The sequence below is a fragment of the Bos mutus genome, chromosome 12 (assembly GCF_027580195.1).
Source record: "Bos mutus isolate GX-2022 chromosome 12, NWIPB_WYAK_1.1, whole genome shotgun sequence".
NCBI classification, from domain to species: domain Eukaryota; kingdom Metazoa; phylum Chordata; class Mammalia; order Artiodactyla; family Bovidae; genus Bos; species Bos mutus.
The window spans coordinates 30,884,729-30,903,865 of record NC_091628.1 but is presented as its reverse complement, the minus strand read 5'-3'; the positions used below and the strand labels follow the sequence as shown (position 1 = coordinate 30,903,865).

Genomic DNA, 19,137 nt, shown 5'->3' with positions numbered 1-19,137 from the left:
AACAGAATACCCCGGCCATGCATTTGTCATCACCATCAAATGGATTAAACTATATTACCCAGTAGCCCCTTGGTCTCTATTCCTCTCATGGGCAATTAAGGGGAATGCGGCCACCCAGACTATGGGACAGAGGGTGGCAGTCAGCACCATGCCATGGGCTGGGCCTCCCCTCGCTGGGAAGCTTAGGAAGGAGCAGGGTCCCAGGAGTTGACTGGTTAGAGCTTTGTAGGGTGGATTCTACCCAATGAAAGAGGAGTCTGGAATCTCAACTTTCAGAAAGTTATTAAAAGCTCCTTCTAAAAGGGATGTCCAACCTGGGAATTGTGTACACTGTCCAGTTTATGTAACAAATATTAATTGGAGGTAAAATTTAAGGGTCATCTTTCAATGCCGTTTTGCACAGGAGAAAAAAGTTAAAAGCAGTCAATGGTCACCGCAGCCACACGGACCCACCGTGTGACCTGTCCATAGCCAGACTTCAGAGAGGTCCCCATGGTGTGTTGGATGAGCTCTGCCAGCTCTGTAGCCCAAATTAGCCCAGAGGAGAGGGAGGGGCAGGCGCCATGCAGGATCCCCAGAAAGCTGCTTCCCGTTTATGGGCAGTAGTATCATATTAGCTCTCATGTAGACGGCATTTGTTTCTCTCTTCAAAACTTCCCATCATAACCATCGTCTTAAATCCACTTCCTCTTTCCTCTTTTGCCCCTACAAATCACTGTTACGTTTTTCTCCTCTTCGACCAAGAAGGTTACTTCTAAGCATTGCAATTACATTCACACACAGGTCAGTCATTATCCATTTGTTTATCTTTTATCTTAAGACCTTTATCTTAAGACCTTTATCCTTTATCTTAAGACCACATAAAAATTGCTCCAAGTATTTATGACTTTGAAAAGCACCTTAACCTCGTTGGGATTTTTGTATCTGTTTCTCCCTCTCCTTCTTTGTTTCCTTTCTTCCAGAACTTAAGGCAGAATAGCCGTGTTAGTGTTCGAAAGAGCTCTGCTGAGATTCAAGGCACCTGGAGGGAATCCCGCCTTTGCAGTTCTTGCCGGGTCAGCCTGGACAAGTGACTTAACCCCTCTGAGCCTCCATTGCTCTTCTGTAAAATCAGAGCAAAACTGCCCGCTTTCTCCAGCTTTAAAATTGGCTGCAAAGATTAAGCAAATTAATATTGTGTATTTTGTTGTTGTTGTTGTTTAGTAACTAAGTCATGTTCAATTTTTTTTGTGGCCCCATGAACTGTAGCCCGCCAGGCTCCTTTGTCCATGGGATTTCCCAGGCAAGAATACTGGAGTGGGTTTCCAGTCCTTCTCCAGGGGATCTTCCAAAGCCAGGGATCAAACCCATGTCTACTGCATTGGCAGATGGATTCTTTGCCCCTGAGCCACCAGGGAATCCCCAATATTGTATGTTAGAGAACTTCATTAATGAAGCACAGAGATGTTGTCATTGATGTTACTGCTAATGTCTCCTGTCGCTGGGCAGCGAGTCATTCTGCAAAGCACATTTTCTCTGTAGATGAAGCTTCTCTCTTTAGGGCTCTGTTTCAGAGGGAAATCATAATAAAAATAGTATAGCCTTCCCAGTCTTCTTTAAAAAAGCACAGTGGAAAACTGTGACCCTCAGTCACCATTACAATATCCATAGAATTCTAGAAGGCAGGGGCAGAAGGGGGCTTCACACTCAGGGTGCCTGTGTTAGCCGGCTCAGACTGCTGTCACAAAATAATACCCAGGCCCGAGGGCTTAAACACAGGCATTTATTTTCTCTCGGTTCTGGAGGCTGAAGTGCAGGCCAGGGGCTGGCAGAGTTGGTTTGGTTGGTTTGGCTGCTACAGCATCTGTCCTTGGCCTGTGGAAGGACGCCCCTTTGCTGTGTTCTCACCTGGCCTCTGAGACCTCACCAGTGGCTCCTCCTCCTCCAAGAGGGACACCAATCATGTTGGACTAGGGCCCCACCCTCCTGGCCTCATTTGAACTTAATCAACTCTTCAAGTACCCCCACCTCCAAATACGGTTACATTCTGAGGTCCTGGGGAGTGTGGCTTCACCCCGTGACCCTAGGGGTATACACTTCAGCTGGTAGCAGTGCCCCACCTCCTCATTTTCCAGGTGAGAATCTCAGATCCAGAGAGGTTGAGTTAGTTGCCAAAATTCCCACCGCTGGTGTCTGCAGGACCCGGGAAGACCTGGACTCTTCCTGCCCTCCCCCACCTGCCTTTGTCTCCTGCCCCTTCCAGGTGTGACCTGCCCACCTCCTGTCCTGGGCTGTCACTCCCCCACCCTGCCTCCCCACCCCTCCTAATCTGGACATGCTGGCGGTCTGGATTCCGTCCATGGGAGGGGTTGTTCACCGTCACTGTGCGGAAGTTTAAGTAGTGTAGGGTGGGACGTGAGTGGGCACTTCAGGGCACGTATTTGGGGATCTTGAGGCTCCTATATGCAGTCATCCAGTTTGGGGGCCATGTTCCCATAGTGTGACCCACAGGTAAGTAAAGTATTAATGCACTTTTTATTTTGTGGCTATGCCCCGAGCCTTGTGGGGTCTTAGGTCCTTGACCTGGGATTGAACCTGGGCCCTTGGCAGTGGAAGCATACAGTTCTAACCACTGGACAGCCAGGGAAGACCCTTGTTAATGCACTTCAAAGCGTCACCTTGATAAGAACTCTTCTGTGTTTGTTCTGTAGCACTGGGAATGCCTAGCAGCTGGAAAATGCGCTTCATCTTACTGCAGCCACACGTCTTATATCTTCCCACTAACCATTTACACACCTGTGGAGAGGAGAAAACACATCTGTCAATCCAGCCCCACTTCACTGGGGAAGATTTAATAATGAGAGTCTACCCTGAGGTCTCATGCTTTTAAGATTTCAACACTTTTATAGAATAGACCACAGCACATGCCCATGTGAAATGGAATATTACCGTTCATCACTAACATGTCACAAAACTTGTCAAAATTCAGCAGTTTTGATTTCATGTTTTTCATACTAATTGACAACATCCAGAAAAGCCTTTCCTAAGTACCGTGGACCAGAGGCGAATCCGCCATCACATTTGTGAACCAGGGGCCCTTATATGTACATAAATCTGGCTGTTAGTTCCGTGGAGATTTATTTGGTGTCTAGTGTGTGCTTGTCTCCCCAGTGGGTCTCCTCCTCTGATGTTCTCCTCTTCTTAAAGGGCACCACCACCCAAATCACTCAGACCAATTGCCTGAGTCATCTTCGGGTCCGATCCCTGCCCTTCCCTCACCTCCCTCGTCCAAGCCAGGGGCAAGTGCAGGTGGCTTTGCCTCCCAAATGCTTTGCATACCCACCCAGGACTGCAGCTTCAGCCCTGGGTTACGTCCACCTGGACCCCAGACATGTCCTCCGCTCTGTTCTCCTTGCCTCCGCCAGCCCATTCACCATTGCAGCCTCCAGGGCACTCTTGTAATCAACGCTTCATGAGCTCCTGTTATCCCAAGTTTAAGACTGTCGAGGGGTAGGGGCCCTTTCCAGTTACTGGAGTACAAGCCTCACTCCTCCCTGGGGACCAGGGGCCTCGTGAGATCCAACACCACCTCTCCCCACCTCCACTGTCTCCATCACGGACCCTCAGGCCCCTTGTTATCTTCCTGTCCCTTAAGTGAGCCCCGTGTTCCCAGCTCAGGACCTTTGCTCTTGTGGTTCTTCCTCCTGGAACCCCCTCCCTCCAGCTCTCTGGGCCCCTCCCCTTCCCTATCATTCACATCCATCTGGATGGGGTTTTCTCAGGTGCCCCCTGCATCCGCCATCCCCTAACATTGCTCTCATTTTACTTTCTCCAACTGCTGTTATCTCAGGTTTTCATGATCTGACATCTTGCAGTTTAAAACTTCTGCCTGTGTCTTTATTTACCCTCCTGGCAGTGAGTCTGGTTCTCACCGCACGATTGGGCATGGGATGTAGCAGCTGCTCAGTAAATTCAACCACTGTCTGTTGATAGTCCGCCTGCCTGTCTGACCACAAATACTCAAGCGTCTCTGACGCTGTCCCTGCCCGCTGGTGAGGGAGGCGGACGGGTAAAGAGATGTGCTGCGATTCTCAGCAGTGAGGGCTTGAAGGCTGATTCACCAAAGCCTCACCTCTGAGACATTGAAACCCTGGTGCAGCAGTCACTCCCACCCAGGTGCGGAGGGACCCGGGCTCCAGCCCCTGCCCTGCAAGCCTCGCCCCCTCCCGTGGAGGCCTTGGATCCTTGAGTTACCCCTTCTCAAACCTCCTGCCCTACTGAACACCCACCTGGGGCCCAGGGCATGCCAGTTGCATAGTACCCAGGAGGCACTGCACTAATGCCAGCTCTTTGGTCCAGGGCCCTGGGGATACTGTGTGGGCCTGCAGAGATGCCCAGAGACCCCCGACTCCCCACCCTGGCCTTTCACCCACATTTCTACTCCTAGTCCCTGAACCTTTCCTCCATCTCAGCCCCTCCTTGTCTCTCTTCTTGACCAAGTGAAGTTGCTCAGTCGTGTCCAACTCTTTGTGACCCCATGGACTGTAGCCTACCAGGCTCCTCCGTCCATGGGATTTTCCAGGCAAGAGTACTGGAGTGGGTTGCCATTTCCTTCTCCAGGGGATCTTCCCGACCCAGGGATTGAACCCAGGGTCTCCCGCACTGTAGGCAGGCGCTTTTACCATCTGAGCCACCAGGGAAGTCTCTTCTTGACATTTTCATCAAAAAGAAGGTCCTTAAAAAAAAGAGGGCAGTAGAGGCAGTGTGGCCCAGGATCCCAGGCAGCATGTTTCATGGACTGAGCCTGCCGCCTGCCGTGGGTCGCTGTGATCTGATAAGAGTGGACAGAGGCCTTTGCCACCAGAGGGCTTTTCCAGGCATTATAGTTCCCCCTGGTGGACACAGATTTGTCACAGGATCACTGCCATCAAAAAGGACCAAACACACACACACACACACACAATCAACTAAAGTTTACAAAGATGCTATAATCTTTAAGCCCACATAATTCCACTCTTAAGAATGTATCCTAATGAAGAAAGCAAAAAAAAAAAAAAAAATATGTGAGTGACACAAATCAAATGTCCAATACTAAGGATGTATAAATTACAGTGCATCCACATGAAAATATGGTGGCTCAGATGGTAAAGAATCCGCCTGCAATGTGGGTGACCTGGGTTCGATCCCTGGGTTGGGAAGATCCCCTGCAGAAGGGAAAATCTACCCACTCCAGTATTCTTGCCTGGAGAATTCCATGGACGGAGGAGCCTGGCAGGCTACAGCCTATGGGGTTGCAAAGAGTCGGACACAACTGAGTGACTAAGCACACACACATGAAAATATGAGGGGACCATAAAGATATTAAGCAGGAAGACATGGAAAATTCCTACCAGGGATACTGAAGTCACACTACTGCAACAGCTGTGAAGGGATTTTCAGTGGAAAGTTTTCATTTTCTTTGTGTCATGAGATTATGGGTAATTTTTAAATTACATTTTTTTCCCTTGAAAGTTATTTTGTCTTTTCAATTACTCCCCATATCTCAAAGAAACAATTTAATCATTTATCTGACTGTGGGATCCCCTATCAATATGTAACAATACTGACTGTTAACTTACTAAGGCTGCTGTACAAAGTACTGCAGGCTGGAGGGCTTAAAGACAGAAATGAATTTTCTTACAATCCTGGAGGCTGGAAATCGAGATCAAGATGCCAGCAGGGTGAGTTTCTTCTGAGGCTTCTCCTCTTGGTTTATAGATGGCTACCTTCCCCTCACCCCCCGCAGGTGTCTGTCCTTAGACTTCAGTCATATTGGATTGGGGCTGACCCTATAAATGACCTCATTTTAACTTTATTAGCTGCAAAAATCCTGTCTCCAAACATGATCACATTCTGAAGCACTAGGGATTAGAACTTGAACATATAAATTCTGGGGGACACAACTGAACCCATAACAGTGACTATTATAATAATTCCACATATTTGTATACAGTCTTCACCTTTTAGATGACTTATTTTATAATTGTCAAAGCTTAAGCATTATCTGTGATGTAAAAGGTAGTATGATATTATTCCTTATGCTTTATCATGAACTGCAACCAGATTCTTTTCTTCAGTTTAAGTCTAGTGTGGTAATTACTGATCCTTGCTACCTCTTTCCAGTAACAAGTTGTAATTATTCAAGGGACATTTTGGGCAATTGTGTAAAGAAAATTACTCTTACTGAGTTTTTCCCTTCAATTTTGATTTATGAACTGTGGTGTGTGTGTATGTATGTACTACATACATGCACTCTATATATTCATACATACATATGTTCAATTATTGAAAACTACTGCAGACTCTAATCCTGTTTTTGCTTTTCAAACTCATGCTTATGAATTAGAAATGTAATCAGTGCTCCTGGCCTGTCATAATCCTGTTCTTTTAGGAACTATTTTCTCAGCATTTTAGGTTCCAGGGATTTATTATTGGTGTGTTTGCCTCTCACATTATAAAGTACTAAATGTTTTCTCATGAATAGAAATAAAGGAAGAATGTATGCAAGGCTCCAGAGGCTACCCATAAAAATTAGCCTACTTTAACCTCTGTGTACAAAATGCCCCAGTAGATACATTTTTGAGAATTTACCAGAGGCAAGAGGATGTTTATTTCTTTAGGGACTCTGTTATTGGAACTTGCTCCCTGGTGCCTCAGCTGCAGCTCTTATCCAATATCTTCTGCAGGCCTGGGGCTTATGACACAGGGTCATTGGAAGAATAGAATATCACTTCTTGTATATAATAGCTGTTGGGAATTTGGGGCTTGGTGCTAGATGTGGAAAGGTGATTACTTTGGCCACCTGATGCAAAGAACCAACTCATTGGGGAAGACCCTGATGCTGGGAAAGACTGAAGGCAAAAGGAAAAGGGGGCAACAGAGGATGAGATGGTTGGATGGCATCACTGACTCAACAGACATGAATTTGCACAGACTCTGGGAGATAGTAAGGACACAGGAGCCTGCCTTGCTACAGTCCATGGGGTCCAAAGAGTCAGACATGACTTAGCAACTGAACAGTGATAACTGAGGCTGCACAGCTCATGATTTATTGAAGCAACAGTACAGTTCAGGAAAAGCTCTAGGATGAAAATCAATCAATCATTGCTGACCCCCCGCCCCCACAAATAGAATCCCAGGCCTTGAATCATCCCGCCGCAAACATGTACAAAATCACACATTCGATGGAAGTGTCCTATCCTTTCTGACTGCAGGCGACCATAACCTTTTCAAACCCAGTCTTCTTAATCATGGTAGTCATTTAAAAAATATTTTAACTCATAAAACATTCAAACAAATCATAGGATTTTCTTATATACATATTGTTGCAGGTGTTCATTGGGAAGTGAGTCCTGTCAATTAAGCATACAACATCCGAGGGGGGAAGGACAGATGGAAGGTCAGACACACAGATGCATTTCCATCACAAGTAGAATTCTGCTGTCCTGCTCATCCTGCATCTTGCCTTTTTTGTTTAACGATGTATTACAGGTCATTCCAGGAAAAGATTGACCTTGTTTTTTTTTTTTTTTTTAGTTACCTGTATCCCATTGAATATGGGATTTGTCCTATGTGTATAGTGGACTTATCATCATTTATTTAACTAGCCCCTCCACCAACTATTTCCCAAAGGCAAATCATGCTGAACTAATTATCCTTCATCAGATTTTTTTGGTTCTCTTGTGAAATTGTTGACTTAAAAGATATGTGCATTTAATTTTTTTTTCTCCAGTGTTAACTGATTTGTTATTCATTTCTTGACCTTTTTTTCTGTTTTATTCCATGTATGCAATCTATATCATCAACTTATTGTTTAGATTTACTAGAGTTAAAGATACTGATATTAGTATTAATATATGAAAAGTACATTTTCCCCATATAAAACAGTACTTGTTAAAGAATAGTACATGGTGAGCATTTTTTATTATTTTCATTTGAGTGCAGTGTGCTGTATTTCTAGTTAAGAAACAGTAAGAATGGTTCTCAGATTCCACTAGCTCCACATTCCATGTGTGTGCATTTGTGTGTGTGTATAAAACAGTGTAGTGGTGAGGTTTTTATTTTGTCAACATACATCTTCATCATCATTATACAGAGTTTCAAAATCCAAATATGAACTTTTCTTCTACAAACACGTCTAAATTTATCCTCTGAGATATTTTTCCTGTCATGTTATTTTGCAGATTTTCTTTCCATTTTTGGTAAAAACTTTATTGAGATATAATTCACATGCCATACAGCTTGCCCATTTGAAAACAATTCAGTGATTCTTAGTATATTCACGGAGTTATGCAGCTGTAACTATAATCTGTTTTAGGACATTTTCATGACCCCAAAAAGAAACCCCGAACTTTTCAGCTGTCACCCTTCCCAAGCTCCCATCCCTAGGATTTCAATTTTGAAAAAAACTTGAACCTGCAAAGCAGCTCCTCAGTTTATACCCCCACCGTTGCTCCATCAAAGGCCAGTTTTCTCCTACCTTCCCTGTATTATCAGAATATTTCATCTCGATCAACCTTGGAGGTAAAAAAAATCTCTTGCTTTGATCTGCATGTATTGAATCATGAATGGTGCCGACCATCTGTTCTTGTGTTTGTAGACTGTGCTTCATCTCTGCTGCCTTGTGGGCCTGTTGTAAATACAAACATTGTTGTCACTGCTTTATTTTTATCCCATTCACCGTGGCACGGTACACGGGGCAAAGACTATGAAGTTCAGTTCAGTCGCTCAGTCATGTCCAGCTCTTTGCAACCCCATGAATCACAGCACGCCAGGCCTCCCTGTCCATCGCCAACTCCTGGAGTTCACTCACACGTCCATCAAGTTGGTGATGCCATCCAGCCATCTCATCCTCTGTTGTCCCCTTCTCCTCCTGTCCCCAATCCCTCCCAGCATCAGGGTCTTTTCCAATGAGTCAACTCTTCGCATGAGGTGGCCAGAGTATTGGAGTTTCAGCTTCAGCATCAGACCTTCCAGTGAACACTCCGGACTGATCTCCTTTAGGATGGACTGGTTGGATCTTTAGTTTACCTGAATTACAGAAACAAGAGCACTCTCCAAAGAGACCCCGTGCACCCAGACACTTACCCTGGAGCCCATTGCTCGAGGCTCACCAGTAGTTACCGTGTGTCTCCTGTCTGTCCCCCATCCTTTTCTGTCGGAGGATCCTTCACCTTCCCCCAGTGTAGGTGAAATGATTGCTGTTTGTGTGGAGGTGGGGAGGAGAGATGGACTGGGAGTTTGGAATTAGCAGATGCAAACTATTACATATAAAATGGGATAAACAACAAGGTCCTGTTGTATAGCACGGGGAACTGTATTCACTATCCTGTGATAAACCGTAATGGAAAAGAATTTTTTTTTAATGTATATATGTTGCTCCTCTATTGGCCTCAGTTTGACTATGTCTCAATCCATCGAGCACTGTTTTTAATGGACATTCCATGGTCGTTCTGTTAAAGCCCAGTCACTCCAGGATAAACCTGTCTTTGCGTGTACATCTCTTCCCTAGTCTGTGGATCCTGGTTGTTTCTTTCACTAACTAGGGTCCCTGGTGAAATTCTAACAACTTGCCAAGGTTGGAGGGTCTTTGGGGAAAACTGGAGCTCTATTCAGACCCTGGGGCATAGGTGATTCCTCACCGCTGCCTCCAAGCCTGAGCCACTGTGACCTTCAGTTCCTGGTAGGTTCTGGCTGTTTTTATGAGGCCCATGACCTCCCGCTTCCATGATCTCACTGCCAGGGACCAGGAAACCTCAGTCTACTTCTGCCGTTCCTGCTGTATTTGTTAGCGAGCGAGTCTTGCCACCCGTGGTGGAAAGCCCAGTGCACACTCATCCTGACATGTATATTGTTGTTGTTATCATTTGGTTGCTCAGTCATGTCTGACTCTTCGTGACCCCATGGACTGCGGTCCACAGGGGAGAAAAAGTCTGTACAATAATGTCCTTGTGCATATTAATACTTCCAGCTTTCCTCTGTTTGTGATTTTTTATAAAATACAAAACTAGTTTTTAAAAGCCTCAAGAGTATAGCAATTGCTTAAACTGTAGACCAACCAAAGACTTTTGAGAAGTACTTTTGTCATCAGCATTCTTTAGAGTTGCTGGCACTGGTGGTAGTAAAAAGCAGAGGGCTTTTCTGATCAGTCTGGTTATTGCTTTTAAATTCTCTACAGACATTATATCCTTTTATCACCCACACCCGACGTGGGCAGCACTCACCACCTTGCTCTCAGTACACCAGCGGATCCTAACTTTCTCAGATTGTGTATCAGAATCCTCCGTCAAACGGTGGGACCCAGGACACGGGGCCAACTGAAGCCCTGGACCAGGAAGGCCTTTGGCACAGCATTAGGCTGCTGGGCTGGGCCATATTCTTATACACTGCACACAGAGCAAGACCCAGCCTGTCCACCACTCATTTCACCAGGGAAATAGTGTCCTTAAACATATCCTGCCTTTGCAGCTCTTACACTACACGCCGTGTGACCTTGGGCCAGTCACAGGAGCTCCCTGGGAGCAGGTTCACCCCAACATCCAGGGTCTGTGTTGAGGCTCAGATGCTGTAGGTGGGAAAGCATTTTGCGTGCTTGCGTGTGTGCTAAGTCCCTGCAGTCCTGTCCGACTCTTTGAGACCCCATGGACTGTAGCCCGCCAGGCTCCTCTGTCCATGTGATTCTTCAGGCAAGAATACTGGAGTGGGTTGCCATACCCTCCTCCAGGGGATCTTCCTGACCCAGGGATGGAACCTGCGTCTCCTGCCACTCCTGCTTTGCAGGCAGAGTCTTTACCACTGAGCTTCTGGGGAAGCCCAGGGAAGCATCTTACAAACCATGAAGCTCTGCAGAAGGAAGGGGATCTTGCCCTGGTCCTTCTGCCCACACCTTGATGTTGTAGCACAGGGGTTGCAGACGCGAGGCTCTGGGTGCATCCTGGCAGGTTTGTGACCGTGTGCTGTCCATCCCCCCCAGCTTTCCACGCGGCCAAGTGTGAGAAGTTGCAGCGGGAGAAGGCAGAGTTGGAGCGGCGCTGCGAGGCGGAGGTGCGGAACCTGGGCTGGCAGCAGGAGGCCGAGCTGCGGGACCTGGAGCGGCGGCTGCAGCTGCAGTTCGAGACCGAGGTGGCCCGACTCCAGGAGGAGCACCGCGCGCAGCTGCTGCGGATCGGGTGTCAGCACCAGGAGCAGGTGAGTCCACCTGGCCCGCCCTGCCCTGGGGAGCCACAGGCCGGAGGCGGAGGGGAGCTGGCCGCCTTAGCCCGGAGTCCTGCCACAGGTGAGCTCCCCGGTCCCCACCCTCCCGCCTCGGTTCTGTCCCCTGTCCCCTCTCCGTCATCCCCTCCAGCCACTCTGGCCTCCTCCCTTGTCCTCCCAGGCACACTCCCACCTCTGGGCTTTTCTGCTGGGCTGTGCCCACTGCCTGGTAAGCTTCCCTGGTGGCTCAGTCGATAAAGAGACTGCCTGCAATGCAAGAAGACTTGGGTTGGATCCCTGGGTCGGGAAGATTCCCTGGAGGAGGAAATGGCAACCCACTCCAGTATCCTTACCTGGAGAATTCCACGGACAGAGGAGCCTGGCGGGCTATAGTCCTTGGGGTTTCAAAAAGTCGGACATGACTGAACAACTAAGCCAACACACCAATGCCTGGAATGCTCTCCCTCTAGACATGCCATGGCTCCCTCTCTCCCTCCCTGGTAGCCTTTTCTCACTGAGGCCTTTCCTCACCCAGAGTTACAGCTCCTTCCCCCCCCACACACACTCCTGTCCTCCTCCCTGCTTTAGTTTTTCCTGGGCACTTATTACTACCTAATGTGTGATAAACCTGACTTTGTACCCTGTTGATCTTCTGCATAGCCCATGAGGGCAGTGGAAATAACAGACACACGTATATCTAGCACATGCTGTGGGACGCACTCTGCTCCTCCCTCTTTTCCTGGACTAACTCATTTAACCCCTATAGTCACCCTACCAGGGAGGGACCATTATTACCCCCATTTTACAGGTGAGAAAACTGAGACCCGGAGGTTAAATACCTTGCCGGAATTCATGCTCATGGAAGAGCCAGGGTTGGACCCAGTCTGAACCCAAGGTCCGTGCCCTCAAGCCCTGAACTAGGGTTTTCTGCTGGATTTACTCTCGAGTCTCTGGCTTGGCACTGCCTGCCTGCACAGGGTAGGCCTTCAGTGTGTATTTGCCTGATGAAACAAGGATTCTGCTCATTAACCTTAGCCTGGCAGTCTTCCCAGAGAGGGTCATTCATCCTAGAACAGCTGGGGAAGAATACCCAGGGAGCCAGTCAGTGTGAAAGCGGGTGGGAGCCAGGCATGCCTGTCCCCATAGCCGGCTGCAGGGTCCATTACTGCATTGGCACCAGGGTGAGGTGAGCCCACTCTGCCTCCATGAAACTCATCTGCTTCTCCCTTCTCTCTTCTTCCTAAGTCCCTAAGGCTCTGATGCCCTAGTGCCCACCTTCTAATTGGTGTATTGTTGCCCGGAGTCTGCTTCGCTCTCCCTAAGATCAACTGCAGTCATGAAGAGTGCTCTTCACATCTCAGGCTAATGCCAAGTGGCCTTTCACAGCCATGAACATTTGGGCTGCATCCCCAGTAGGTATCCCTGACAGCGATGGTCCCCAGAGGCTTGACAATCATAGGGGAGAGATATTAGAGTAATAATAAGTACTGTCGTTGGAAAGAGCAGTCTCCGATTTGACAACACTTTCCTCTATTCAGCATCTCAGCATCTTCTGTTCAGCATCCTCCTCCTTTTAGAAGCTTGTGGAAACCAGACACACCTGCCTTTTTAAGGTGGTGTACTTAGAGGCCAGAAACAGATAGGTTACAGGTAAGGTTACCTGCTAGGCTAAGATTAGAAATGGAACCTGCAGCATCTGCCCTAAGTAAACATTCGCTCAGCTGCTGTCTGTAGTCTTACCTGCTTCTTGACTCCCTGATACGGGTCAGTCCTGGGGCAGATATCGGCTGTCCTGTGTCCTATATCCTGGGGTAGTCAGGCCCAGTTTTATATGTATACCCATATTCACTGATTTTGGGTCCAAAATTTTGGTTGGTTGAGAAGATGTCAAGAGATGGGAGGAAGGGCGGGAAGGGGTCTCCCAGCAGGAAGAGGAGCCTCTGAACAAAGGCTCACATGGGGGTGTCATGTGTGGGGAAACCACTGAGCCGGGGCCCCTGCTGAATGGAGCCCGTCCACCAGCCGAGGGACCCCAGGCAGAAGCTCAGTAAGCTGGGCACGTGCTGGGGGGTGTGGTCTCACCTACCTCTAAGCTGAGACCATAGGCTTTAAAAGATTTTCATTTTGTTATTGTTTAGTTGCTAAGTTGTGTCTGATTCTTTGCAACCCCATGGACTGTAGCCCATCAGGCTCCTCTGTCCATGGGATTTCCTAGGCAAGAATACTGGAGTGGGTATTCTCCCTTCTCCAAGGGATTTTCCCAGCCCAGGGATCAAACCCAGGTCTCCTGCATTGGCAGGCAGATTTTTTACTTCTAAACCACCAGGGAACCTAAAGATTTCATACTGGGAGAGATTGGAGGCCCTGACTTTTCCACTTGAGAGTGAGTTACCTGAGCTACTTAGTTATATTTTTAAAGAGCTCTGTCTTATGAGGGCTCTGAGTTCTGTTCTTCTGGATCCTTTATGGTAGCTAAAGTGGTTCATTCATTTATTCATTCACCTATGCGAAGAATAGTTGTGAATGCCCTCCATACACAAGGCCTCATGTTACTGCAAAAGATGCCAAGCTTTATAAAATGTGGACCTGCTTGCTCCATAGCCTCTGGTTATAGATCCGGGGAGTCTCTGAAGCATGTGCTCCAGAAAATGTAATACTGGGTGGGAGATACAGCTGCTCTGTTCAGGAACTGAGAGTTTGCTTCCAGCTGGGAAGATGCGGGAAAGCTGTGTGGTGGAGGTTTCATCTGCATGCTTTGCATTTGAGCAGACCTTTCCTCTAGAAACCCCTGGAGGAGGGCATGACCACCCACTCCAGTGTTCTTGCCTGGAGAATCCCATGGACAGAGCCTGGTGGGGCTATAGTTTATGTGGTTGCAAAGAGTCAGACACGGCTGAGTGATTTTCACTCGCTTCCTCTAGAAACCCATTGGTTTGGGGATGAGGCCAGGGATGGATGGTTTAAATCTGTGAATTATTCAGACCCTTGAGTCTGCTTCTGCGGCCGGATGTTGGCTGTTTACCTGGCCTTCAGCTTCTCTGGCAGGGAGCACGTGGCAACAAGGAAGAAGGCGAAATGAGCACCATTTCCAGGTAGAGGAGACGTCCGTGTGCTTGGTCCAGGACGGGACTCGGTGCCTGAGCACAGTGGGATCTGGAAGGAAGGTCTGTGGTTTCGGTGATGTGTGCAGACCCTCCACGAGCAGGTCTTCCCCTTGGGGTGGTCGAATTCGGCAATGCCCACACCTCCTGCCGCCTCTGTCCTTCTCGAGCCTTGAAACTTGAGTTCACTGACCCAGCCTCTCCCCGGTGCCCTAGTGTCCCGACCGTGCTGGGATGCTGCTTCTGTTCCGACCTAGGAGGTTTTTTTTAAACTTACTTATTTTGCTTTTGTCGGCGCTGGGTCTTCGTTGCTTTGTGCAGGCCTTCTCTAATTGCCGAGTGCGGGGGCTAGTCCCCGCTGCAGCGTGCAGGCGTCTCACTGAGGCGGCTTCTCTCGCGGCAGAGCCCGGGCTCCAGGGCGTGGGCTCAGTAGTTGTGGCTCACGGGCTTTGTTGCTCCATGGCACGTGGGATCACCCTGGATCAGGGATGGAACCCGTGTCCCTGCATCGGCAGGCGGATTCTTACCCCTGGACCACCAGGGGAGCCCCGGACACTGGATTTCCTGAGACTTTACTCCAGTCCTCCCTTGCTAAGGCAGGCTGACCTCTGATATCACCACAGGACCCCCCCAGGAAAATCCAGCTGTCCGTTCACCGCAAGAGGCAGAGGCCATGTCTCTGGCCACACGTGGGAATCCCATGGGGGAGCTGCTGATGAAACACCCCTTCTGTCCGCACCTGGAATTGGAGTCGCCGAGTAGGGGTCCCCGGGGCCCAGAGCTGTAGGTGTCTGGTGTCAGGGGATGAACTGGGCCTCATTCTTTGCCCTGCAGCCTAGTTAGGGCACAAGCAGGGGCATGGCTTGGCCTATGCCTTTAAAGATACAGCGTGACTCTTATTTTAAAAGTCTGATTATAGAGGTGTTTCATCAAATTGGTGCTCATTCTGGAGCTCACAGTGCATTAACAGAAGCGAGATTGCCCGAGCTTCCCCATCTCAAAGCACACGAGGCAGAGTTTTCACTGTAAACACAGATGCTTTTCATTTTTGCTCCAAACGTACTCATGCACCAAGCCTGGTATTTAGTGATCTGACTTGTGACCTTTGACCCCTGCCTCCAAGACCTCTTGGTCTGGCCCTGAAGCCCCTCGCTCAGGGCCCCCTGATGTTCTGGATTCTGCATTTTGAGCAGAGATGCCTTTTGAGAGGAGCCTAAGTGTTCATCCTCTGGGTTTACGTTTGCTTTGTCTCATATCCAGGATACACTTTCTGCCATTTCCTAAAGAAATGATCCTTTTAGACTCACTGGCGGCCACAGCATCCTCACACTTCATCACATGTACAGAGGCCGCTTTGGCGGTCGTCTTGCGTCCTGACTCTGATTCGTCCCACACAGCAGGCACGCAGTCACCATCAGCAGAAACCACACTTTCTAATCAAAGAGAATGAGGTCCCAAGGGACCCTCCATCTTCCAGTGTGAGAGCCCCACCCGTCACAGCACGGGGCCTCCGGATGCTGAGACGTGGCCAAACAGGAAAGATGGGGGCCTCTGTGGACACCTGCCCACCCAGCGGGCGGCAAAGGCACCACCAGGCAGGGGATACAGTCAGCCAGGGAGCTCGGGTAGGGCTGGCCGTCAGCTCCAAGTTGGTACCAGAGATGCTGTAGCAGGAAGGCGGAGTCAGAGGGATGGTGAGTTGCCTTGGTATCTGGAAAGCGTTGTTTAGAGGGCCCTGGAGAGAAAAGACAGGGGCGGCCCCTCTGTCTCATCAGATAGGAATACGTGTTATGGGTCGGGGGCAAATGGGAGTTTAATCTGGTTTTCTTTAATGAGAATATGTAAAGCCATGCTTCTTCATTCTAAATGGAAGTCTTCTCTAAGTGAATTGGCGAAGCCTCCCCTAATTGCATTTTGCAAGTGGCTGGATGAAGTAAGCCCACAGCTCTGTTTTTGACCGTCTAAGAGAAGAGGGTGGCTTCCCAGGCCTTTGCTTTGATAGGACTCAGCTAAACAGCAAGCAGCTGTGGAGACAGCCTGGTGCAGGGAGCAGCTTCTCTGTATGACTGGGACTACTTGCTGGGCATGGGGACAGATCTCTCTGTGGCAGCTCAGAACTCTGTGCTCCGGGACGAGGAAGGAGGCTGGTCCAGCAGTGGGTATTTATTTTGGGCGTGGGTGGCTGGGCAGAGAATTCCTCAGGGTTCTAAAAGGAAAAAAATGAAGCTTCACCCAGCATAAGTTTGCTGTGGCACGTAATGATTCAGCACCTCTGTCTCTTTCTTGATGTTCCCAGGTGACTCAGCAGTAAAGAATCTGCATGCCAATGCAGGAGACACAGATTTGAGCCCTGGGTTGGGAAGATGCCCTGGAGGAGGAAATGGCAATCCACTGCAGTATTCTTACCTGGAAAATTCCAAGGACAGAGGGGCCTGGCGGGGCTGCAGTCCATGGACTCACAAACGAGTCAGACACGACTAAGCTACTAACATGATGCAAAAAAAAAAAAAAAAAACGGACCTTGTGTGTTCCTTGGGTCCACTTATCTGACCCTTTTCCAATGCCTGCCAACCTGGAGGTCTTCTCAGGCTGAGCACTCAGACAGGCTGCTGCTCCATGTTCTGGAAAGAAGCCAGGAGCCATGGAGGAGAAGCTATGGGGATTGAAACTGGGACCAGAAAGAGGAAGGCCAAGAGTGCACGGCCCCTTCCTCATAGAGGAAACGGCCTTGAAAAACCATCCACAGGTCTAGAAACCCAAATCACACAAGAGGAAGGACCACGGTGCCCTAATTTTGGCTCACTGGCTCTCACTGTTAGTCTCTCAGTCATGTCCAATTATTTGCGACCCCAAGGGCTGTAGCCCGCCATGCTCCTCTGTCCATGAAATTCTCCAGGCAAGAATACTGAAGTGGGTTTTGCCGTGCCCTTCTCCAGGGGATCATCCTGACCCAGGGATCGAACCTGGGTATCCTACATTGCAGGCAGATTCTTTACCATCTGAGCCACCAGGGAAGCCCCAGCTCTCACTGGTTTCCTTCAGAACATTCTGGGCTCTCCTCTTGCTGCATATGGAGGAATTAGGGAATCAGTATTGCCTTCCTAGAAGCCCCTCTGAGAGGCTGTAATAGATAGATCACGCCCTTACATCATCCTTAATATACTGGGTGTGGCATTTCATCACCACTGAATCAGAGACCTGCCTCCAGCAAGCCAGAAGGGCATGCATTTACCCACCACCCTCGCCAGTCGGGGCAGACCCACCACCAGGACACAAGGTATTCTTCTGGAACGTAGGCCTGGCATCCATCTCTCTTTTCTGGAGCCACCCACAGCAATTTGGGTCAGAACCCAATAAATCAGAGTCATTCCAAGCACCAGTGAAAGATTTTTCTTTATACTGAGCTGAGTAAGACACCTCCTAACAATGTGTGGGCACTTGTTTTTTATGGACAGCGTGCTCTGGGCTTATAGGACATCATCAGTGGAGCATAAAGGAAAGCTAGTTCCTTTTTTTTTTAAGCCAGTGATTTATTTTTCCAAGAGACTGAAAGACTTTGGACAACAAATCCATTAAAAACCTTCATATAAACAGGATTTGGACAATTAAATACTGTGGCGATCAGCCTTTCTGCTGAGTGGATTCATAGCTCTGAGCCTCAAGTAAAATATTATTTAATCAAGAGTGACCAGTAAATAAAAGTGAATCATCGCATACCAAGTCCATTTTCATGTCATAATGCAGATTTCCTATCACTTGTCAGATTCACTGTTGGTTTTGCCAATCTGTTTTAGTGGATGAAGGTCTCAATTACCATAGGAGAGAGAAGCCGGGCAAACCTCCCCAAGCAATGACAAGTCCAGAATGGGAACCAGTCCTGTTTTAAAATACGGTAGTCCTTTGCATTCCCTTTACAAGTGGGCTTCCTTTCTTGTGAAAAGCTCTTCCTCCTAACAAATCAAAGATCAGCCTGTGAATGACCCCCTGAGAAATGAAACCCTCTGAGAAGTGGCTGGACAGTGCTCTGAACTGCCCCCCACAACAGCTTCGGGGTCTGGGCACATGTCCTTCCAATGCCAGGTTCTAACACATGAGTATGTCACAAAATGAATGTAGTGGTTTGTAATTAGCATTTTGAAAAATATAAAGTTACAAAGGATGAAAATTTTAAAGCCAGGTTATTGCAGGTAGGAAAGGAAAGTGCCGATCCATGAAATTTAGTTTCACACATGCACCCATGTACGTGTGTGTGTGTGTGTGTGTGTGTAACAATGTAAAATGGTGCTTTTACAACGGGTCACCGACGGAGAACTTGGAAAAACATTGTTCTGGTTTGCTGTCATAGGGAGAGGTCACCTTATGCAATGATTCCTGTAAGTCATACACTTGAAGTTAAAATAATACCCCAACAACAAATGGAGAAGGAAATGGCAACCCACTCCAATATTCTTGCCTGGAGAATCCCATGGACAGAGGAGCCTGGCAGGCTATAGTCCACGGGGTTGCAAGAGTCAGACACGACCGAGGGGCTAAACCACCACCAACAACAAAAATAACAAAAACAGTAAAGGTGGTAGGTGCGTGGTGGACGGGCGGTGGCGGTGGCGGTGGCTGCGGAGGTCAGGAGGGGAAAACAAAGCATCCTGGGCTGGCTGCGTTCCCAGGATTAAGTTCCTGGAGATGCATCTTCAGCCAGAGAAAGAGCAGCTTCTCGGGGGCAGCTCCCACAGCCTGGGCAGGGGAGGTCCACTCCGCCATCGGCGGGGAGCACGTTCATGGCTGAGGAGCAGGGGTGGTGAGCACACATCTACCCGCTTGCTTCGGG

General features: G+C 48.5%; 1 protein-coding gene across 1 annotated transcript in view; it reads left to right on the top strand.

Moving 5' to 3' along the window:
* The window catches only part of MTUS2 (microtubule associated scaffold protein 2), a 383,765-nt gene that overhangs the window by 347,541 nt on the left and 17,087 nt on the right, over positions 1–19,137 (top strand). Inside the window, 1 exon segment of the mRNA XM_070380475.1 lies at positions 10,991–11,205. Coding sequence (XP_070236576.1) covers positions 10,991–11,205 — 215 coding nt within the window.